The following is a 25,411-nucleotide window of genomic DNA, read 5'->3' on the forward strand; positions in this document are numbered from 1 at the left end:
GTATGTGCTGGAAATGGTTTCCATGTGCCTCAACGCATGCGTGTACGCGCCGTAGCATGTCCTGTTTCACACGTTCACATTGGCCAGGCTGCATCCGAACAGTGTCAAAGGCAGCATGAATCTGCTGCTCTAGTGTCTCCATGTGATGTCTCCATAACCAGAAGTCGCACGGGTTGAGACCCGGTGAACAAGCAGGCCATGCAACTGGCCCCCCTCGTCCGATCCATCGACCAGGGAAGACACGACAGAGATGCGTCCGGACGTTAAAGGCGAAGTGGGCTGGAGTACCATAACGTAGCAGCCACACAACCCTTCGAATCATCAATGGCACTTCTTCCACCAGGGCAGGCAAAGTCACTCGCAAGAAACGCCGATAGTCCCGGCCTGTTAGGCGACGTGGAAAGAAGACTGGTCCCAAAATACAGTCTTCAATTATCACGGTCCCACATTCCTGCTGCACCGATACTGAGGATTCGCTAACGGTATACCATGGGGGTTCTGTGTACTATATCACAAGTGACTGTTATGAAAGTTGAAACTACCTCTACGCGTAAAGGTGGCCTCATCTGTCTCATGGCGAAGCACTGTCGTAAACATTGACTGCTGTGTTTGTTGTCGGCGGGATAGGTCTCCTGATACTACCTTTCTGCCCGCCGCCTATTCCCGTTTTCGTTTCTGTAAGGAAACACAATGTCGGCAAGCTCGCGATTCGAATACGGAACCATTGTGTACAACGCTGTATCAAATCCATTACAAGGTGAATCAGCAAGAGAACTGAATCGGACACAACATTACCAATTACCATGGGAGGAGAGGGCGCTAGGGCATGACGTAAAAGGAACAGTACCACCCTCTAGGAGGAATCCATACGTACTGTAACTGCGGCTGCATGGTAAAGCGCGTATTAGACCGCAGTCTCTGTAACAAAATATGATTGAATAAATGGTCTCTAGCACGGAACAGATGCATTTCCGGACATAAGTTCAGTAGCCCTTTTTTGTTCCATATCCTCTCACTGATCAATTCCTAGAGCTTGTACACGGTGGAAAAAATCTTCATGTATAAATATTATTGTGGTTTTATGTTTATACTTGTTGAAAGTGATTATGTGTAAGTGCGTGCCCAAGTGGAATTGTGTCACCTGCCATTGGCAAGTGCAGTAATCAGGTTAGGTGAAAGTGTCAAAAAAATGTGTGTGAAAATCAAATGTGTGTGAAATCTTATGGGACTTAGGTGCTAAGGTCATCACTCCCCAAGCTTACACACTACTTAACCTAAATTCTCCTAAGGACAAACACACACACCCATGCCCGAGGGAGGACTCGAACCTCCACCGGGACCAGCCGAGAAAGTATCAATCTAGACACTTGACAGCGCCTGTTTAGACGATTTCAGCAGTTTTTGGATAAGGAATACAGATTACTTGACAGTTTATTCATACTAGGGCACAAGCTAGGTTAAAAGGCATGAAGATATCACCAATTAATGAATCGACCGAGCAAGTAGCACAGTACAGTAAGAGGAAAGGGCATATGACACTGCCGAATTGGAAGTACAATCAGCGGCTACAAATACTACAGTACAGGCAGGTCCATCAGGAGAAATGAGTACCAGTCTTATCCTCAGTGAACTATTTAACACGATGAAGGCGTTAGAAAGCAAAATGGAAGCAACTGGAAGTAAATTAGAGACGTTGATTACGACAGAAACAAAAATAGAAGCCGAGCTGAAAACTGAAACGCTGGCTGGACAGAGAAAACTCAAAGTAGAATTGGGCAACTGAAAGGTAAGACAACATCAAACCAGACTAAGTTACAAGGTGTCAATGCTAACGTTGAATTAGGCCTAAGGAATGAGTTTAAAAGTGTGAGATAAGAATTTGATATGAAAATCGAAACTGTAAAGGAACGGACAGAACAGACAGTTGAGAAAAAGATAGCAATTGTACAGAGCAGGTGGAAGCTAAGGTAGCAGAACAGGTAAAATATGTAGAAGGAAGGGAGGACACAAACACCAAGGTAGACAAGAAGCAGGAACATACAACTGTAGTAGAACAGGAAATGAGCAAGGTAGCAGATCTCGAAAATGTAACGTATATGGGGCTCGGCAAGAGAATTTTGAGTAGCATGGTCAAAAAGCAAAGTCCAGAAACATAGAATTTAGATAAGGAGACTCTCTATCTCCCATAGAAATTATAGAACCACTATGGAGGAATAGGAATACAATGGATGCAGACGAGGTACTGGCGGAAGTAAAACTGTGAGAACAGGCCGTGAAAACTTGGGTTTCTCAACCGGTAGAGCATTTGCCCGTGAAAGGTAACGGTCTTGGGTCTGTGTCACGGTCCACCACACAGTAATATCTGCCAGGAAGTAACACTGGGATAAAATGAAGACAATAGTTGTGGTCAGCAGTTTGATGGAAGAAGATAGGATGTGAAACCCAATCTTCCTTCTTCCTTCTTTCCAGAATTACAGGCGAAATTGCTGTCAGAGTACAAAATGGGGTTGGTGGAGGAACCTGAAAGGATGAAGGTAGTTTTCTGACGAGAGCAGGGTGAGCGGAATCACACTTCTATAACAAATTATTACTGAAACTGAACTATATGAATGGCTAGACTAGAAAAAATAACAATCGCAAAACACAGGAAGACATAACTATGGAGAAAACAACCGAAAAACAGGGGGGGGGGGGGGGAAGGAGAAGAAATGGCAAGAGATAAAATCATAAATGACTGGCAAAACCAAATATTGTGTATGTGAAAACCTGCACACGCGCAAGATGGCAACCGGGACAAATTAGTTGGTGTAGGATGCAAGGACAATATCATAAGTAGTACAGCTCAAGAGAGAAACGCGGACGTGATGACCAGGGAGAGTGAAGAAGAATCTGTTTACAGACATTCATAGCAGCACAGTGCAACAAGAGGAGTGGTAAGAATGGTGACAATGTAGATGGAAGGGACGATGTCACCGGTAGTGAGGCAAAGTGGGGATCTGAGTACAAAGGACAGTAGCAGCTATGGGAGTGACGTCACATGCCACCGCAAGACAAGCGAAACATCCCACTTGGGATACAGCACTGACGCTAATCGATGTAACGTCACTCAAGACAACACAGAACAGGAAGCGGAGCATATGGAATTGGACAGATGCAGTAAGAAACACTACAATCCATGGGAGGCAGAGTCACTGCAGCTCGAAACTTCACATTAAAGGAGGTTGGAACTGAAGGAAGGTAAACATGAAAGTAATCCGCAATGCCAAAAATGAAGTGAAGGAAGAGATCTGAAGACCATTAATTCTATTGGTGGTCAAACACGAATAAGGTATCGGAGCAGAAGATACTGATGAGGAAACAGAAGAGAAATGTGATGAACATGCCAACCAAATGGAAGGAGAGGTAGAAGATGCTGAAACAGAAGAATAGTGAGAAGAAGACAGTTTTGGGAGAAGAAAGAAGCTCAAGAAGGCGAGACACGTGCAGTGGATGATAGAGAAAGGGAGGAGAGCGACGATAATGAGAAGCAGGAGGATGTAAACGACAAAACAGGAGAAGATGTTGGTAAAGAGGAATAAGTGGAGACAGAGGACTAGAAAGGAAAATAGAATAAAGAATAAGAGGAGGAGGGAGGTGGTAGGAAGAAAGAAGCTGAGACTGTTACGAGGAAAGAGGATCCAAGTAAAGAGGAGGAAAAGAGAAGGTGAGGGAGGCACAGCAGTCTGGAGGAAGTAGGAGAAGAAGAATATGAAGTAACAGTTAATACAAAACATTATAAAGTTGAAAGGAGCAAATAATTTTGAAACTGGCATGAACTGAGTCGAGTGAGAATGATAACCTGACGTTATTCGCAGTATAATTGAAAGAATCAAAGAATACTGGTAAATTCGAAGAAAAAGAAAATTATGGAGTTAGCCACTATTCAGACGAAGTTTTGGCATATGTATCAGAACCAGTTTTAAAGAAACCTCTCGACAAACAAGAAGAAACCAGCAAACAGGAGACGTTAACAATGTGTGAACATAAAGAAGAAAATGAATGTTATTAAGAGTGGATTAAAACAATGGGGTGATTGATGACAGTTATCAGCCTTTAATAGAGATGAAGTGGAATACAGGGAACAGCTCTTGTAGAGAGTGGCAGTACTGTTACAGCCATCTCAGCAGTAAGGTGGTAACGATGTCAGTGTCTGAAGTCAGAATTGAAGGCGTCACAGGAGCACTAACTAAACCAGTAACGAAGCAAGTTTATTGAACCATCAATCTGGGAAACTTCAAAGTGTAACACGAGTCTTTAGCAGTATCTGATATCAGTGTTGACATTGTTCTTGAAATGGAGACGCTAAGCAAGTATGAAGCTAAAATAGACTGTGGATCGAAATATGTCGAGTTTACAAGAAATGCTGGACAGAAAGCATACTCCTCTACAGAGTTGTAGCAAAAGAGGAAGTACGAATATGTCAGTTAAAACTCAGAGAGTGCGAATGGAATGAATTTGAAGAGTGAGAAGCGTGCTGCAACAATGGGGCAGCAACAAGCAGCAGAACAGTAGAGGAGTAGATAATGGAATACGTGAACAGCATTGAAAATATCACCACCAAACAGAGTTGTTACAGACGTTAGTAACTAAATATAAGCAGCTTTTTCAAACCAACCTGGGCTAATATGTAATATGAATATAAGCTTAAAGTGAAACATCGTCAACAGTTTGTATTGAAACCGTATCAACCAAAAGGACTGCAGTAACAGAAGAACTCAGCAGATTGGAACAGTGTGGTATGAATGTGGTAATTCGGCCGAAAAAAAACTGTTGCAAACAAATGCAATGGAATTGTGTGAGTAGCGTTACATGCACAGCATCTCGACAAGTTCATAGAGACCGAAACCGGTAATCCAGATAATATGTCAGAAATCATGCACGTACTAAACGAAGTTCGATATATGTATATGACGTGTAATAATTTAATATGTGGATACAGACGGCAGCCCTTGGCCAAAGAAAATCGAAAATACACGGCATTTCTTTTCAATGGGAAAAATTATCGGTTTAAGATTGTATACCATTCACAATCTGTGTGTCAATGCCTGCATTCATAACAACAATGGATGAAATTCTGATAACCAAGCTTATCTCAGGATTGAAGATGTTAGTAACTAACGGACAACAAGAAGAACCTGCAAGATACGAGAAGAACTATTCACTGCACACATTAGAGCAGAAATGGCTTTGAAAATTCCAAAATCTGATTTTTTACTGGAAAGGGTCAAATTTTTACGATACTACATATCGCAGAAAGGAATTAACCTGCCCCAGAGATAATAACAGCCATCAAGCAAGCACTTCCTCCAAGAAAGAAAAAGAAACTGAAATCAATATCATAAATTCATTCCTAGTCAAGTGTTGAATGGTCCAAACTCAGCGAAGCTGTGCGAGAAGAGTAGCATCTAGATGTGGATAACTGAATGCCAACGATTGTATGAGCTAATCAAGCAAATGTTATCCAGCTCTCAAATATTGCACTACGCTAAATGTTCATGCCTCTGACACAAACGATAAAGGGACAGGATGCCATTTGTTTCAAGAAATAGTGGAGGACAGAGGAAAACAGAGAGGAATGACCTTCATCAGCTGTGGATTGGAAAACAGCAAAAAGAGTTACAGCATCTCTAAAAAGGAAGCTCTAGCAATTGTTTGGAGTCTGTAAAAGTTTATTTATTATGCTTAGGGGCGCCATAAAATAATTATAACTGACGAAAAGCTTTAATGTATCTGATGCGGGGCAGACTGCTACATGATAGATTAACCTGGTGGTCATTGCTTCTATAACAATTTGATATTGTTATAAGATACATGAAACAAGAACAGAAAGTGAAAAGACACACTTTTCTAAATGCTCATAGAAATGAAACAGAAAGAAAAGTTAATGAAATCAAAAGGAATATACAGAATTATGTACATCAAAGGTACGAGTATACTGCAATAAGCTGAGATTAAAACGATATACAAAGGTTTACACCAGCTGCGAGAGGAAAATCCTTATTTGGAACCAATAGGAGCTAAAGTTGAACAAGAAGATAAAAAATACAAGAGTATTATCTTAGTCAAAAATGAATCCCATCCAGGGTGAGGTAGGATTATTCACACTGGAAAATTGGTTGACCTGAGAAGTTTATGGCAAATTAATGAACTACATACAGCTCAGACATTGACCCTTTGGAATGTAAAAATGTTTGCAACAGTTAAGGAGAAACCGTCATTTTCAAGAACACGGGAAGAAGAACAAGCAACTGTCAAAAGATAAAAAGTATGAATAAAGCTGTCCAAGGGAACATGCAAAACATTTTAGCATCTGAAGTTCCGCTACCCAAAGCTACTGAAGGAGGTTGATACAATTTCATTATGTTTGACGTATTTACTAAGCTTATAAAATTATAACTAATCGGTAAAATGAAGGGAAAAACAGTTGTGGCAAAGGTGGACAAATATGTGGGAGGAGAGGGTTCACCAAAAACCATACTACGAGAGAATGGTCCGCAGTGTTCAGAGAGTGGAAAAGTAAATTAGCATATTTTGACATAAACCCCTGGGGAAAATGTGTTCATATATTCAAGAATGTAATCAACTGCACAGGACATGAAAGCACACATCATTTAGTAATGAAAGGAGAAGTAACACCCAATTTGATAATAGAGAATGTGGAATTATAACAACAAAGAAAAGGTTTAAATGAGACTGTAAGAGCAACAATCAGGAGAAAGCTCTAAGGAAAAGGAGACATGACAGAAAAATAAAGCAAACAGAGTTCAGAATTCGAGACCAGATAGCCATAGGAATGCTATAAGGAAGCAGGACAGATCGAAACGTTTTTTCACTTGTATGAAGGAATATTCAAATTTGCTGGCAAACCTGTTGAAAATGTATACGAATTAGCTGATCCAGAGTTGAACGAGAGATATGGACAAGAAATATATCAAATCTACAAAAATATCATCAAATAAGAGACAGGCGTAAAGGAACTTTCGCTGTGTTCTTTTTCGGTTTGTTCTATACGTGTTAAGTAATGAGACAATATAGCAATGTTTACTTATAAAGGCGGGAGAATTCCAGCGCGGTATGGTTAGCGATACATTTATAACTGTCAGCCCGACGAAGCACCTTCCCTGATAGTTAAGATTGCCAGACGTCAGTGATGAAAGAGAATGAAGTGATTTGTCTCTCAGGATAGGTTGCTAGATGCAGCGGTGATATGTGTACAAACAGATAGGATGCGTTCCGAGTCACATCTACCGAGAGCCGACACAAATAACTGAAGACAGTCTACGTCACGGACTGTTTATAAAGACCAAAGTTAGCTGAAAGTTCATTTTCAAGAAAATATGAATAATGATGGAGAAACATACCGTTAGTTTTCAACCTGAAAATGCATTAGCACTGCTCGATAATTTTTCTATGATTGAACATTGCTTGCTTAGCGATAGCTGATTAACTGTTGTGTGTAGTTAGTCTTATTCTCAATCGTTGGCGGGTTATACTCAGTGCTGAACATTTATGCCGAGTTGCGAGTATGCTAAGGACCAGGACTCGAGGCCACATACTAATATCGCGACTGCTGCCGTTTGACATGTCAACCACTTGTACGAATAAAGAGCCGACCGAAGCTTCAGTCTGGCGCAAACTGTCCTCCTTTCCTTACATACTCTACGCGTTTCCATTGTGTTAACTCCAAAAAGCGACTCTCGCCATTCTTCGGGACTGACTCTCTACAGGGTGGGTATCGGGGAGGCAGAAGACGTGGCAGAAAAAAAGGATGGGATGTACGTGTGGGAGAAACGGATGATCCACTAACGCAGTCACAGTTTGGCAGAGCATCAAATGATTCGAGCGCACTTGAATCACCAGGAGTTTATGGAATACCAACGGAGTTATTAAAGCTTGCGCGAGGCGTAGGAATTAGAAGCTAAGTTCTTCGAAACACGAGACAAAGAATCACATTGAAACAGAATAGCAAAAGATTTGTGATAAAACTACTATGAAGATACGAATAACTGAAAGAGTGAACTATCGGACGGTTGGTTCAACATTTTAGGCTTACAGTCTGCTGACAAGAACAATATACGAAGGTATGGAAAGGAAAATTGACTGGGCATTGGACGAAGATCAGGTTGGTTTTAGAAAAACTGGAAGTGCCACCGAAGTAATTCTAACGTTGCACACAGCAATGGCAAGAGCAACAAAGAAAAACCTGGATTATATTATTCTTTTTATTTCTTCTAGATACGATGGAACACGCTTTTAATGATGTTTGGTTACATGATGTCGTGGACGCACTGCACACCGTATGCTGTCTGAGAGTGAAAATATCCAGTGTACGACCAGAACTTGCCACGATTAAAAGCGTGTTCTTTATGTCTAGAAGAAGAGAAAAGGATTGTATGGTATGTATCAATCACTGTTATCTGTAGACAGAATTTACTTTATTTTAATTAAATTTTCACTGAGTTTGTGTTGCGGAGGGCATTGGACTTGGGTAGTTTGTGCAGCTTTATTGATAATAATGCTGCGGTGGTGTAATGGTCAACATATCTGCCTAGTGAGCAAGAAAACCTAGGTTCGACACCCGGCTCCAGCGCAAATTTTAATTGAATTCTTTAGCTTCCAACGCTATCGTACAATTTACTTTTTTCCAAAAACTAGGATATTTAAATGACAGTTCTGGCCTGGTGAAAATCTACGATAACCCTGTAAAGACACATGATAAGTACTCAAGTATGTGACTAATATTCAGTACAAAAAAAAAAAAAAAAAACCAAGTGGGATTAATATAAAAGAGGAGTACAAAAAAGATGAACTATTAAAAGAAGGGGATTAGGCAGGATTACAGTTCAAATGGACATCGTTGCTCGTGAAAGACATGCATTCACAATACATTTCAGGGCGTTGCATCATGCAATATCAGAGAGAACTTAACGTTCAGTAACACGTCCGTGCATTCAGTAGACAGTCGTCATTTCTCTGTTCTGAGTTATGTGCGACTACATTCTAGAAATGTTGCTGAACGTTAAGGTCGGCAGTAGTTCAGACAATGTAACATCACGAATTTTAATTACATCTAAAGATAACGTGACATTTGATGATGAAGCTTGCTCATAAAACGTGTCGTGTTTCTGCTTCGAATAAAACAGTCACTGACCTACTAGTGTTTTTAATAATTGTCAACAATTCATTTCATTTCAGTTTAGGAGGTTGTTATTAATAAAAAGAACATCATTAAATATAATAAATATAAGAAATTTAATACTCAAATTATGAATAAGCGATAAAAAAAGGATAAACTTATGTTTGACATGCTGACACCAAAGGTTCCGCATCAGATTCTTATATACAGTTTGTTTACAGATATTGTAACTATATAAACAACTTAACATACGAGTATATTACAGTTCGTTCGTTAATTATTCGTTTACATACACAGACATACAAAAATATATAACTACCTCTAGGGTGTTTTATGATACAAGAAACCAAGACCTTATGGTATTAGTATGGAATGATTATACATTATCTGTCAGAGCATGTCACAACAGCTGTGTAATGTCACTGAAGCCAAATAAATATTTTCTTATAACCCCAAAAGGTATTTTACAAATAGTTCTTGGGAATTGTCAAACGTAGCACAATTTGGAGTTTTGACACAATACACTTTGCCGTTAGTCGTAGCAATTGCGAAGATTGACATGACTAATATCTTGCTTCACAGAAGATGATGGTTGAATATTAAATGTAATATGTAAGCGTCCACAGTCGCTTGAGGTTCGTAAGATTGTTTTGAAAGTTATGGATGATTTATAAACGAAATCGGGGATATGTAATCTGTAAGAAGGAACAAATCGTTGAGCCAAAGTCGACAGACTGCAAAAGACGATTATGGCATACTGTAGGCAGAGAAATGAATACTCTCTTGAAATAGTAACGAGAGGAAACTTAACAAAATAGTTTATTACACAGACCTAATTGGTCCTTGAGCAGCCACTAGCATACTGCCTTACGACGGTTCGTGTTATGTTTGTTGCAGTTTTCAACCACAGTTTACTGTTGAACTTCACTTCTCACTTGTAAACACAGCATTCTTAAAGAGTACGTGCAGATTGAGAATTCCGCTGCATGTGACTGGCGTACACGTGTGACACGTGCTGTCGAGTGGGTGGTACTTTGGGAGGTAAGAGAGACTGCACGAGGTGGCACTGACACAACCTTCGACGGCGTGGCTGTCGACGTAGCTGGCCCAAGATGCTGTCTGATGCACAGCCCTCTAGCAGAGGGTCGTGATCCCCGTCATCTGTTCGAGTAAGTCGGAGAATGCCGGTGCTGACCAGACACCAGTACGTTCTGGATTAGCCGCCACTTCTGCTTTACTTCTTCTTCCTCCTGCCGAGCACGTCGAACACGGAGGCGATGTTGCTGACGTAGGTGGCTGCCGGCGCCGAAGGCACAGCGAACTCTGCCCACTTGGTGAGGTCGATGCTTGGGATCACTCCGCTGCGGCACGGCACTCGTGGATTGCTGGCGACAGAAAGGTTGGTGTTAGCGAAGTGCGTGCTCGTTCATGTGTAAAACTGCTATAGTTTATCCACAATGACCTCAACAAGAGCTTCCAAGTTCCGGAAGCTGATAGGAGTTGGTAGACTCTGTAAGGGGTCCGTAGGCCCTTACTAGAACTTTGCACTCGGCACAGGTCGATAGGGCAAACAATCGATTGTGACGTGTTGCGAGAGCGAGTGTCGAGATGCGCCAGGGTGGTTGGCAGGAATGGTGTGTGTGTGTGTGTGTGTGGAGGCCATTATTGGAATACAGGGTTTTTAACCGAGAAGGGTGTCACCATCGCCGTGGTTAGACCCCTAACTAATAAATAAATACCGGGAAAGTGATGAAGTATCTTTATAAAAGTGATCAGTGACGTTACTAATGCCGATATTTAGTTTCGCGTCTACCGCGCCGGCCTAACCTTGGACTGCAGTGTTGGATGCAGTTATGGATTAGCGTGTGACGATAATGGCAAATGAAGAAAGCCTGTGCTGAGATTAGCCGTAATTAGATATGTATGACGAAGGCAGTGGCAGTCTCCTTTTTGTGTTTTGAGAAGAATATAAGTTCGTAATTAGTTAAACTGCGTTGGTGTTCCTTATTACCATACATTCAGTATTATAGTATTGAACAGGACGAACTGGAAAGTAACAACTTCCGTAGCAGTCAATTCCGATTACCAGCCCCATTAGGTTCACGGTCATGTTAATACTAAATATTGGGCTGCTATTCGATCAGATCGGGTCGGGATAAAAACGGAGGTGTTACAACTCCAGGCCATTAGTGTTTTCTATCTGGTCGCTGCCAAAAATGGCATCTAACGGTAGTCTACCATAGCCGTTATGAAGTGATTCTGGTACCACGCCACGCCAGATTAGATGGCACATCTGTAGTGTCAGAACTGCACGATGGAACTGCAGCTTCTTGCCCCTGCGTTATTGCCACCCCACCCCTCCCCCACCTCCCCTTCAGCTGTCTTTGTGTCAGGCTTATACAAGGTATAAAACGCATGCTTGAGCATCAGCTGCTTCTATTTCAAACGCAAATATCGACCGGTTTTAGTCACAGGCCATCTTCTCGGATTCTATCCAAAGATACAAAAAAATTACATGTAGTATATGATATAATTAATAACTAATAATGATTAATAATCGTAATAATAATAGTTTCCATACTATTTTCATTACGTTTATGATACAACTGACGTTTTCTTATATACATTTCATCGGGTGTATGCAATGATTATAATACTATTCAACATTAGGGTTCTGTAATGTTTTTTGCCTTGTATTCTAAAATCGATTTATTCTATGTTTGGGGATAGCAACTTCGTTTTCTGTTTACGTTCACCAAAGATAGTCCAGTCCTATGCATTTAGCAAGGAACTTGTCATCGAGATATTTTTATACCATATGACGAAAATACTTTCTAAAGATCTTCGACCAACTCCTCAATATTTTGTACGATTGTAATACTTATACTTCTGATCTTATCTTCACTATTGATCTGTTTACGCTTGTTATTATCTAAAAGTCCTGTGTCGTATAATGGAATTCATGACATGCTCTAGATATGAGACATGGCGATTATTTACACAATGACAGATTTGACGTTGTGGCTTACTGTTTTAAACCTGTAAGTATTCATGTATATTCTGCACTTCCTTCGAAAAGAATTAGTAACATTTCCTGTACGCTACATGTGACTGTTTGATGTCTTTGGATAGAAATTAAATGGTTCTGAGCGCTATGGGACTCAACATCTGAGGTCATCAGTCCCCTAGAACTTAGAATTACTTAAACCTAAGTAACCCAAGGACATCACACACATCCATGCCCGAGGCAGGATTCGAACCTGTGACCGTAGCAGTCGCGCGGTTCCGGACTGAAGCGCCTAGAACCGCTCGGCCACCGCTGCCGGCTTTTGGATATAATCCGTGAAAACAATCTCTGGATGAAACCGGTCAATATTTGAGTTTAAAATAAGAGCAGTTGATGGTCAAACACGCATTTTATGCATTACTGGACAACTGTTGGTAGTCACCCTCCAAAAATGTTCTTTTATAGGGTGTCGTAACAAACTTCGAGGGGCTGCAGAGGGTGTCTTGAGGACCAAATCGAGGATAGGAACCTGTGGTCAGAAACGTCGTTCAACGACGCTATAGAACGCTGAAGTTACAGGCGCTGGCGCCCGGCAATAGGCCACGCCTTCAGTACTAAATATGACTTTGTACGGTGACGGACTATAGGCGAAAACTCTCGCAATGTTGTCAGTTATTTAGTGATCGCAGCTGATTACCACGATAGTCAGTGGAGAAAATGGAGCTACCTACTGCTTGACAGACTTTATTTGCTACGAGTGGTGTCCCGGCGTAAAGACTAGCGCCGGCACGAAGACGAAGACCGCAACAGCAGAGAAGGCTCTGAGACGACGTCAGCCAATAGCACGCTGACTAGTATCGCACCACGACAGGAACGGCTTCTAGCCGAAGAGAATATAAGCGCCGCTGCTGCCAGCCTCTGCCGGACAGTAGAAGACGCGCAATAGTAGACCCGTACTAGACGAACCTTCATCCTAACTGTTATACTGAGACTTGTGCCTTATATTAATTGCTTGCAAGGATTTTAATTTTAATAATGAGCAGCCTCAGCTGCAGCGTTTACCTAGGATTTAGCTAGGTTTCAGTTGAGATAACCCAACCTTCTTCAGAATAACAGTATCTACCGTTTGTCTATAGTGGACATCGTCAAGCTAAAACTGCAAATCCATAAATTATCATCAGGTTGTATCTTATCCTATCTCTGAGATAAGTTTTACAGTCTGACGATAATTTATGGATTTGTAGTTTTAGCTTTACGATGTCCACAATAGACAAACGGTAGATACTGTTATTCTGAAGAAGGTTGTGTTATACCGGCTGAAACCTAGGTAAATTCTAGGTAAACGATGCAACTGAGGCTGCTCATTATTAAAATTAATATTTATACAGTTGCTTGAATGGACATTGCATATAGCAAAGGACATTGATTATTTGCATATCGCCAATTGCTCGCGATCCAAAGTTAACTATTGTCAATCTACTTTATTGTAATAGAAACCATTAATGTGATTTGCTTGAACTGTTGTATAGCTATCCGAGAAAGCAGCATCCCTTAGGCATTTTATAAGAGACGAGTGTGCAGGACACAACAGGTGGGATGGTCTGTTGCCTTGGTCGATGATAGTCTCAGACACGGGTTTCCTTTTGCAGTTTATTTTTCTCCTCTGTACCGAAAAACATAGGCGATTTTACAGGGTTCCAGGAGACAAATACACGGCGGATGGAAATCTATGCGCAAAACTCTTATCCATCTAGGCAACAGAGCATCGCATTCGTAGGAAACAAGGCCTGCCTACTACGAAGCTACATCTTCTCCACTGACTATCGTGGCAATCATCGCGATCACTGAATAACAAACAACATTGCGAGACTTTCTGTCTGCTGTCCGTTAGCGTACAAAGTCACGTTTGCTGCCGAAGTGGTAGCCTAGTTGCAGATACTAGCGTCTGTAGCTTCAACGCTCTGTAGCGTCATTGGATTATGTTTCCGGACATAGTCTCATATACTCGAATTGTTTCTCAAGACACCCTTTACAATCCTTCGAAAGCTGTCACAAATGTTCGTGGGGCACGCTGAATAGCCGGATTTCCACACAGCTCTGAAACCTGGGTCAGAGTGTCGTGAACAAATTATACATCTACACCTACACTCCACAAACAACCTTAGGTGTGTGGCAGAGCATACGTCTTGAACAACTGTTATTTCCACCCTTTACTGTACCATCCGTGAATGTCTGTTTCTGAATATCATACTTATTCAACTGGAGCCTCAGCCCATTTCAGCGTTGATGCTGGAGTGGAAAAAATTGGATATTTATGGTAAGGACTAAGGGAGCAAACTGTAGAGGTCATTGGTTCCTAGGCTTAGGCACTACTTAATCTAACTTAAAATAAATTACGCTAAGGACAAGACACACACACAAACAAACAAACACACACACACATACACACACACACACACACACACACACACACATACACACGCCCGAGGGAGGGCTCGAACTGCCGATGGGGGTAGCCGCGCGAACCGTGACATACCGCCCCTGACCTCACGGGTACCCCGCGCGGCTGCAGGAGCGCATCTGGCAACTGATATTTGGGAACATTGGTTTTGTGAGGTAGGACCTGTAGTGTGTCCAGTACATTCGCCTGATTTGACGCCCCTGGTTTTTATTTTCTGTGAACAGGACGAAAGAGTGGTGTACGTTAGTCCTGCTGCCGCCAGCGCTGAGCTGACTGGCCAAATCAGTAATGCTCTTCGCGGCATAAAAGCACAATCCTGCCGTGCTCGACAGAGTCGGACGGTCATTGCTGTTTAGGTGTGAAACATGTAATGAGGCTAAGCCTTGTTTTAAACTTATTCGAAACTGCCTGTCGTATAGTGCTTTTTGTGTACATTCCTCAGAACCTTACCGCTGTCTCAAACTCATAAACGACTGCTTAAAAAAACGTATTTTTCAACAAAAAATTACCATCTGTTCTCGTCTATCGATCGCAAAAGACTATCGGTGAGATGCTGTAAAAAACCTTGTGTTTGAAAGCATAAACACCTCGTGTTTGAAAGGACTGTCCAGTATTTGAGCAGCACACAGCTTGTTTCCTGACGATTCTGTAATATACAAGAGATTACCTTCTTTGGTAACAGTGGGAAAATTTAAAAGACTTTTCACGAAAGTCCACTTTTTTCATTGAATGTTAGCTTACCATAAATTTTGATGTCGCAGTCTGACAAAGAGTAGGCAAATCACTATCACAAACCTCTTAGAATGTAGAAATCAAGATAGAGGCTAATTCGATGACCGAAAACGTAGTAGAGAGTGAACGCAAGTAACGTGACCCCAAATCAGCACCGTTGAACAGAGTCTGTACCGTCTTGGGCCGCAATATACATTCGCAGTTTCCCAACTCAAAGACCAGGCTCATAAATCGAGGTTAAAATGGTATTCCATAACTAGCTGACGAAGACTTCAGTAACGGTATACGATCTACCTTATTTCATCAATCATTACCAACTAATACAGCAGCTTTCCTTCATCAAGATGCACTGTCTCACAATAAATGAAGCGCCCAGAAGACATAGTCAGATGTCAATGTAACTTCCTACACATTCGCACCAGCGGCAGGTATGTACACGATTAGAGCTACAATTCTCTGTGACATGCAGAACTCCCATCAGTGTGCATTAGTACTGTTCGTGTTTAGTGTTGTTGCCAGGCCTGGTAGGGTGTATAAGAGGTGAGAACAGCGTCAGATGTTGAGTGACTACTGTGAACACGGAGATGCCAGGTACTCGTGGAAGACAGCGCTATCAAGAACCGACAGAGTTAGAAAGATGGATCATTGTGGGTCTCCATTTGGGCGGCTGGTCGATTCGCGCAATATCCAGATAGTGGCGCACTCGGATGTGACAACGGCCTGTCATTCTAGGACGAGTGAACGTGAAGGCACCCATATTCGTCCACAAGGTTCTGGTCGACCACGTATGACCACCACAGGGGAGGATCGCAGTGGTGAGCACGTTCCTATCTACGTCTGACATCTGAGAACCAGTGCTGGACTCCTTGTAACATTATGTGTCTTCTGTACCATTGGTAGCAGAGTAACAGCAGCCGGACTAGAGAAACTACCGTCCTATACTTAAGCGGCCATTAACACTGCAACACAAACGGCTGCGTCTGAAGTGATGTCGTGATGGGAAAACATGGATCGCTGATGGCGTCGCATTCTGAACTACCATGGAGGACCATCGTCGGCCAGTACAGCGGCAGGGGTATCTGGAGAGAGGTTCCATGCTTTGGTACTCCTGGGACCATAGTGTGGGGAGCATCTAATAAGACTGCAGGTGACAGCTGGTACTGAGTGAGGAAGCTCTGATGACACAATGATACGTCACGGACATCGTGTGTTCTATGAGTTACCTCCCATGCATCAATACCGTTGTGCCGTTTTTCAACGGGATAACGCTCGTCAACATATGGCACGTGTCTGCGTGAATTGTCTGCGTGATGTTGAAGTACTCCTGTGACCAGCGAGGTACCCAGATCTGTCGCCGATAGAACATACGAGTATATGGGACCGGCTCGGACGTCAGCTTTGGTCCAGGTCCAGTATCCAGAACATCAGGGACCGGTTACAACAGTTGTGGTCCAGCTTGCCTCAGAAGAGGATACAACGTCTTCATGACGCTGTTTCCAACCGAATGAGTGCCAAAGGTAGGGCAACGTCTTACTGGTAAGTAGGCTCATGGAAAAGTTCTTCCAAAATTTGAAGCGATTTTGTAATCACTGAAATAACATCACAAACACTCGCGACCCGAGAAGTTTCTGTCCTTTTCCCCCTCTCCCTTCTGGTTGTCGGGCAATTAAATATCGCCACCACTCTCTGGGTCCTTCTGCATTCGCTGGAGTCACAGGATTTCAGACAAAGGTGCGTAAACGCAACATACGTGATGCAGATTAGTAGGAGGAACTATACAGCAGGGTACCATTGCAGAATTACTGGTATATGTGCTTTGAAGCCCGAGGGCGGAGAAAGGAAAAGAAAGGGAAGGGGTTGCTGATGTCAGCTGCATCGGGACATTCACGGAATCAGCGGCGACGAGTGAAAACGTGTGCTACACTGGGATTCGAACCGAGATCTCCTGTTTACTAGACAGGTGCGTGAAACAATGCGCCAATCGTAACATAATGGACCATCTCGAAACGCCTTGCGGTCGACCACTCATCCGCAGTCCCCTTTCATTTCCTCCATGCTTGCTACTCTGAGATTCTCGCAGAAGGTCGGACGTACTTGTGTATTCACAGTGAAGAAGGTGGATCCATTGCCCATCTAGGCGAACCAATTACATGAACGGGTGGTGTCTGTTCTTACGGACATGTACGAAAGAACAGACACCACAAATTTATATTATTACTGGAAGGCCGCTGAAAGAAGCCACACAACTCAAACATCTAATGTTACGAAGAAAATATGGTTTGGCATGGTCACATCAAATCACTTACAGGGACAACTATGATTTATAAGGAAAATTCTGGGGAAGTAATGAAAAGGTGGTCTAAATTGGCATCTATAATTTTGGGATAATTATTCAGTGTTCACCTCTCTGAAATAAACACTTTGATAGGATAGTGAATGTGTAAGGGGGAGGGGGATATAATGAAATAATTAGCAACCAGTTGCATAAAACAAAATTTAATTTCTTCGCTGATATCGGGCGCTTAGTGTCCTTCTCCAGAAGGTTATACCTCCCGCATTATTTATGTCAACAATAACGCGCATAGAGCAAAATGCCATGGTCATGTAGTTCGCAGTATCTGCACAAAATTAGTACCACAGTGAGTTACGACCGACGCCGTTTCATATGTTTGCAGTAGTTTTAGCAATGTCGTGTGACTAGGGCCTCCCGTCGGGTAGACCGTTCGCCGGGTGCAAGTCTTTCGATTTGACGCCACTTCGGCGACTTGCGCTTCAATGGGGATGAAATGTCGATGATTAGCACAACCCAACACCCAGTCCCTGAGCGGAGAAAATCTCCGATCCAGCCGGGAATCTAACCCGGGCCCTTAGGATTGACATTCTGTCGCGCTGACCACTCAGCTACCGGGGGCGGATAGTTAGCACTGAGGACTGAACAATATCGGGCTACAGATTGGGCGAACAATGAAATTGGTGTCTGTGTCGTACAGTAATAGCAGTGTAGTGACACTTTCACATGGCCCTAAAAGCGTTAGTGCAAGTACATTTCTGAATGAAGAACAGCAGGGTGATCAAGGAATCAGTGATTCCAGAAACTTTGTCGTCTGTGTTACTACAGATTAATAAAATAATAATAATAAGTAATACAAATAATAATAAAAAATAAATTACAATAAACAATATAAAAATATGCATACGACGCAAAGCGTTATCAACAGGTAGCATGCATTCTTAAAACAAATACTTACATCTCATGATCAGGCAGCACCATAGGATAGATCTGTATGGTGTCGATGAGATCTGTGTTATCGCAAACCACTCTAGACAGCTTAATTTTTCTAATTTCTTGCAGTTGCTCTGGAAAACAAACATGTAGGTCTAATTAGATTTTTTCTATTTGGTGCTGAGTTCTAATGTTAAAAAAGACACTACAAATAATTTGAATGACTATTTCCACATTCAACAAAGATGCATTACTGTTAATTTATTTCGCAGAATACACCGCTGAAAACTACACCGCCGTTTCACCCACAACGAAGTAGTAGTAGAGACTGTTCTCACAGCAGCCAAACTTCTGTCGTAATAAGAACCAAACTTTTATCAATTGATTGGCATAATTAGTCTTATCTTTCTTAACTGCGCCTCAATCGACAATGATACGTAGCATGAGAACGTTGAAAGTATCAAGAACTGTAATATTGGAGAGGTAGAGTTTGTAAACGGGTAATATGGTGTTATCAATATTACCTTTTAATTTTCTTTACTTCACTTGGCTTTATTCGTGACCAAAAAAAATAAAAAATCCATAGATAGACCTAATTCTCCTGCCACCCTCTTTCCTCTCCCAACCAAAAGCCAGAAAAAATGCAGAACAAGAAGGAAGAGTAATGTATTTGAAATTCTGTGAGCCTAGGCCTGGAAAAATGTAACTGGAAGTAATAAAGTAACTAACAAGTCTGAATAGACAAAGTAAAACTGTAATAGTAAGGCTTTTTCGGTCCTGCAACTAGACGGTAGTTGCTATATCATCAGCCACTCATGTTGATTAAGTTTCAACTAAACACAGAAAAGTGGATAAGACTTCCAAAAGCAGCCGAAATGTCGGTCTGTTTAGTATTTTAAAAATTTTGTATGAATTTTGTATGATGACATGCCAGCGCAGTGAGAAGAATTTTGATAAGATGGATCAGTCCTTTAATTTAGATAAGAAAGACATAAAAAGAAACTGAAGCACAAAATGACGATGAATAGGGATAAAATTTCAGTGATATTGGTAATCATGAATAGTAAATTCTTCATTCCTCGATGGATGTCAACCGGTGTTTGTCCTTCGGCAGACAAGAAAAGAATAACTACACGCTGGCCCGAAGTTTTCTTACCTCCCGCCTAGCTGTAATAGTACTTGCAGTGGATGCTGATGCAGTTTGGAATTCCTGTGTGACGGTTTGGATAGATGTCTGCCTATTACACATTACTACCCTCTTCATCTGTCGGCGGTCTCGATCCGTCAACAGACGAGGTCGGCCTGTACGCTTTTGTGCTGTGCCTGTCCCTTCACGTTTCCACTTCACTATCACATCGGAAACAGTGGACCTAGGGATGTTTAAGAGTGTGGAAATCTCACGTACAGACTTATGACACAAGTGACACCCAATCACCTGACAACGTTCGAAGTCCTCGAGTTCCGCGGAGCGCCCCATTCTGCTCTCTCACGATGTCTAATGACTACTGAGATAGCTGATATGGAGTACAATGCGTCATAAAAATAATATGAGAAACTTATGTTTTTGGGGGAGTCCGGATACTTTTGATCATATAGTGTACCGTAACTTTTATCTGCCAATATAAGGAAGCAACTACGATACTTTGTGCTTATTTTACATGGCATTTGATCGTGAAATCAGTAGTTCAGTGTGACACATGCAAATGTTTTCAGTGAAGTTTTTCGAAATAATAACGGGGAAATGCAGTAAAACGTTAGGCATTAACTGGCCGCCTGTAACTCTAAGTTTGGTTAGAACTGGAAATGGAAGCAGGCCTCACAGTAATCACATTTTCCGGCAACTTTTCCGGAAGTCGTTACTGGAAACATTTTCGTAAGTTATTGCTTCGCTCGTCCTGTTAAGATTGACACTACAGAAATTTACGACGTTGCTTTAAAGATTAGTTTCTTCTGCTTACGTGTAGAAAAAGAAGTAACTACACAGAATATTTGAGTCTTTCTGTATTATCTGCTGCAAACATTTGTTGCCCTTTAACTGTTTTCGAAATATTACGGGTGTTCACTTTACGTGGAGCACCTGGTACATTAGAAATGAATGCCGACCCCTGTTCATTTGTATGGAACACCTACAGTTGACACCCGGATTTATAATGAATGCTCTGACTTTGTTAATGTGTCTATTCGCAATCTGTTTGTTACATAGGATGAAACTCATCGTCGCTAATGACGTCATATTTGGTTTCCAACAAATAAATAAATGCTTAAGTGCCTCGAATGAACTGAAGAGTAAACACTATTGAAACTTCCTGGCAGATTAAAACTGTGTGCCGGACCGAGACCCGAACTCGGGACCTTTGCCTTTCGCGGGCAAGTGCTCTACCAACTGAGCTACCCAAGCACGTCTCACGCCCCGTCCTCACAGCCTTACTTCTGCCAGTAACTCGTCTCCTACCTTCCAAACTTTACAGAAGCTCTCCTGCGAACGTTGCAGAACTGGAGGGCTTCTGTAAAGTTTGGAAGGTAGGAGACGAGGTACTGGCAGAAGTAAAGCTGTGAGGACGGGGCGTGAGACGTGCTTGGGTAGCTCAGTCGGTAGAGCACTTGCCCGCGAAAGGTAAAGGTCGCGAGTTCGAGTCTCGGTCCAGCGCACAGTTTTAATCTGCCAGGAAGTTTCATATCAGCGCACACTCCGCTGCAGAGTGAAAATCTCATTCTATAAACACTATTGGTGGATAAAGATTGCGCGCTGAGTGGATCTGGAAGGGCCAGACACTTTAGCACAAACCAGAGCATGCTTACCTGGCGTGAAGGAGGAGGGCTGGTTGGGCAGCTCGTACCAGAAGCGGTCCCCTCGGCGGGAGTAGCTGAACTGCGTGGCGATGATGCAGGCGAACGTGGGGCCCACCATGCTGCCCGGCAGTGGCTGCTCCGACAGACCGCCCGACCACAGATCCACGTCGCTCGGGTGTCTGCCGGCGCAAAAGTACCACTCTCAGACACGGCAAAATATTATCGGTGCAAGGTAAAGGACTGAAAAGCGTGTAATCCTCCACTGCTATCGGAAAGGGTGAGTGCAATTTCAATGCGAGGTCAAAAGTATAAGAAAAGTCCACAGAACAGCGGTGTAGGTACAGACATTGCGTCACCACTGTAGATGCCCTTTCTGTTAAAATGCGTCTCCACATTTTCGGCCCAGAATCTCATTGAATTGAGTAGATTTGCCTTCAGCGATGAGCCTCGCTTCGAAATGAGACCCGATGACCAGCGAAGATGTGTCTGGAGACGCCCCAGACGGCGGTGGGTTACCAAACTGACTGCCGCTCGCTATTCGGCCCGACAACCAGCAGCGGTGGTCTGGGGTGGCATGTTTTTCGTAGCAGGACACATCTGGTTCTCACCTGCGGCACTACTACAGCACAGCGGTACGTCGATGATATTCTACGCCCCATTTTGTTGCCCTTCATAGCAAGCTATCTCGGGCTTACATTTCAGCAAGATAATGCTCATCCACACGTGGCGAGAATTCCTATTGATTGTATACCTTAGCCAGAAAGGTCGCCGAATATCTCCCCAGCTGAGAACGTTTCAAGCATTATGAGCAGGGTCGTTCATCCGATCTAAAGTGACAGCCGAACAGCATTTGGGACGATATCCCTGAGGAGGACATCCAACTACTCTATCAGTCAATGCCAAGCCGAATAACTGCTTGCGTAAGGGCGACAACTGGATCAAATGGTTCAAATTGCTCTAAGCACTATGGGACTTAACATTTGAGGTCATCAGTCCCCTAGAACTGAGAACTACTTAAACCTAACTAACCTAAGGACATCACACACATCCATGCCCAAGGTAGGATTCGAACCTGCGACCGTAGCGGTCGCACGGTTCCAGACTGAAGCACCTAGAACCGCTCGGTCACTCAGGCCGGCGACAAGTGGATCAACGCGCTATTGACTTGCTCAATGTGTGAAGCTATTTCTCTTGAATAAATTATCAAACTGAGTATTTTTTAGTTGGATGCCACTTTGACAACTTGTGTGTCCCTAACCTACCACAGTAATCCAGGCGGGAAAGGGGACCCGCAGTTTACCGTGCAATCCGAGCCTGTCTGCTTTCTAGACACACTGGACCTACATCTGGAGTTATGGTCTGGGGCGCGATTTCATATGCCAGCAGGAGAACTCTCGTAATTATACCACGCACTCTGACTGCAAGTTTATGCGTCAGTCTGGTGATTCGAATTGTGCTGCCATTCATGAACAGTAATCCAGGGGGTGTTCACCAAAAGGATAACGCTCGCCCACATACCGTTGTAACCCAACGTGCTCCACAGAGTGTCGACATGTTGTGTTGTCCTACTCGATTACCATATCTGTTTACAATCGAGCACATATGAGACATCATCGGATCGGACGACAACCCCATTGTCATCCACAAACAGCATTATAGTCCCTGTATAGACCGACCAAGCGTAAAAGGTATGGAACTCCATCCCACAAACTGACATCCGGCACCTGTATCACACAATGTATGCACGTTTGCATGCTTGCACACACCATTCTGGCGGTTGCAACGGTTATCAATGTACCAACATTTCACGTTTGCAATGGCTTATCTCGCGCTTACATTAACATGCCATCTTGCAATGTTAATCACTTAAATATGTTACCTATACAGATGTATCCCTGAAATTTCATTACTCTACATTACTTATTTTTTTGGTGTTGAGATTTTTTCCGGCAGTATAAATAAGTAAGAACTGGATTATGGAATTAGCGTCCCATGACGAAGGCTACAGTTAACATCACAGCAGAAATGGCTGCGTTTAAAGTGGTGCTGTGACTGGCGAGCATGGACTGCTAGTGAATGGCGAGGAATTGCGGTTCTGCACTAACCCGGATGACCATCGTCGGCGGGTATGCAGGCGACCTGGGGAAAGGTCCCATTCTTCCAATGTTTTGGAGAGGTACAGCAGTGTTACAGTACTCGTGACGTCCTGGCGTGGAGAGTTATCGGGTATGACCTCACGTCGTCGATCATTGAAGAAACTGGGGCGGCGTAGCGGTATGTCATGGATGTCTTGCGTTCTCATGTGTTACCATTTAAATGGCAGTCTCGTGTAGCCATTTTTCGACAGGCTAATGCTTCGTCCACACATGGGGCATCTATTTTTGATCCATTCACATGATGTTGAAGTACTTCTGCGCCCAGTATGATCTTCCAATCTGTCCCCGATAGAAAATGTGTGGGACCAGATAAGACGTTAACTCTTTACCAGTTCCAACATTCAGGATATCAAGAACCAGTTACAAGAGTTGTGGGCCAGCTTTTCTCAGGAGGTTTATGACATTCTTCCCATCTAAATCAGGGCATGCATCCAGACCAGACGGGGTGCAATGTCATTGTGGTAAGTGGGCTCATATTGCCAAATTATTTGTAAATTTAAATCGAATTTGTAATCACAGTAATAGCACCGAATACTCTCTCAACCAGTGAAGTTTCATTTCGTTTATTTCTTCTCTTCTGGCTGCTTCAATTTTTTATCAGGTTATATGTTAAAGAACATCCGTATACATAGTGCAATCATCATTACCATGTTCATCACCACAAACAAAATGACACTGGACTCTGATATTCTCACTGCAGTCACCTGCATTGGACAAGATACAAAATTCACACTTCACGAAGTAACAGTACGCCTATGCGCCTGTGAAGAAAGCGTTTCCATTTGAAGCAGCTCAACATAACCTTTGTGGTCTCTCAGCCATCATACAATTTTACTTACTCCTCATTAAAATAAGTGGACCAGCCTGTCGCCGGATGGCTAAATACGATTTTTCGTTTATCAGCCGCACTGGGTGTAAAGGGTGCAATAAGGTGATTTCAGCAAAACTCTTGGGAATGTAGGATTTCTAGTTGGAAAAACTGAGGCTAGGAACCCATGCATGGTAACTTATTTCGAGCGAAAACTTCGAGGAGTGTAGAGAGTGCCTTGAGGACGAAATTTCGAATACGAACCCCAGTGTAGAGACGCCATCCAACTATGATTCAAACCGTCGACGCTATGGTGGTCAGTATCTTCCCCAGGCAACCACTTTGGCAAGAAGTGAGCGTCTGTACGCTGATGGACTGCAAGCGCAATTCGACACAATGGCCTGAACAGTGAAAGATGTTAATGCGTTGGCAACCTACCAATACTCTTAATAGTTTACATTAATTTATAGTTGTTTTTGGGACCTGAGATTAGACACACTGCCCACTTCATTTCATCTGCAAGCTGGGAAAGTTAGGTCAACTTCCGTTATCGGAAAATCAGGTAAGTGCTTTGTGGCAATATGCACTCTACTCGTTGGTATAATGGAAGAATAATCGGTCCAGCTCGTGACATGCTGATCGTGCCTTACGCTTTCGGCTTGATAATGAAAACTTTCGTCATTATTATTATGCATACTGCGAAAGGCCTTTAGTCTATCTAGAGAGTGCAAACATTGCGTTTTTTTTTCCGGGAAGACCTTGCAGCCACTGAGTATTTATTCAAGTTGCTGCCTGATAAGCACATGGGGCTGTATTGTGCAGCTAATAGATCTCATACAAAATGACTTCGCTCATGCGCGGAAACACATTCTCGTTCTCGTACGTTATATTATTTCAGTGATTGAAAATTCGAGCCAAATTTACAAATAACTTGGAAGTATGAGCCCACTTACAGGTATCGTATTGCGTCCCCCCTGGCCTATATGCACGCACTCATTCGGTTGTATCCCCTTCTGAGGCAAGATGGCCTACAACTGTTTTGATATCCTGGATACTGGC

General features: G+C 42.7%; 1 protein-coding gene across 1 annotated transcript in view; it reads right to left on the reverse strand.

The window, feature by feature from the left end:
• Positions 1–9,472: 9,472 nt before the first annotated feature.
• Positions 9,473–25,411, reverse strand: part of LOC126161692 (peroxidase-like) — a 289,458-nt gene continuing 273,519 nt past the window's right edge. The window contains exons 16-18 of the mRNA XM_049917712.1: positions 21,398–21,567; positions 18,624–18,732; positions 9,473–10,560 (exon numbers count right to left, since the gene is read on the reverse strand). Of these exons, the coding sequence (XP_049773669.1) occupies positions 10,410–10,560; positions 18,624–18,732; positions 21,398–21,567 (430 nt within the window). The 3' untranslated portion in view covers positions 9,473–10,409. The remainder of the gene's footprint in view (positions 10,561–18,623; positions 18,733–21,397; positions 21,568–25,411) is intronic.

Source organism: Schistocerca cancellata, chromosome 1 (assembly GCF_023864275.1).
Source record: "Schistocerca cancellata isolate TAMUIC-IGC-003103 chromosome 1, iqSchCanc2.1, whole genome shotgun sequence".
NCBI classification, from domain to species: domain Eukaryota; kingdom Metazoa; phylum Arthropoda; class Insecta; order Orthoptera; family Acrididae; genus Schistocerca; species Schistocerca cancellata.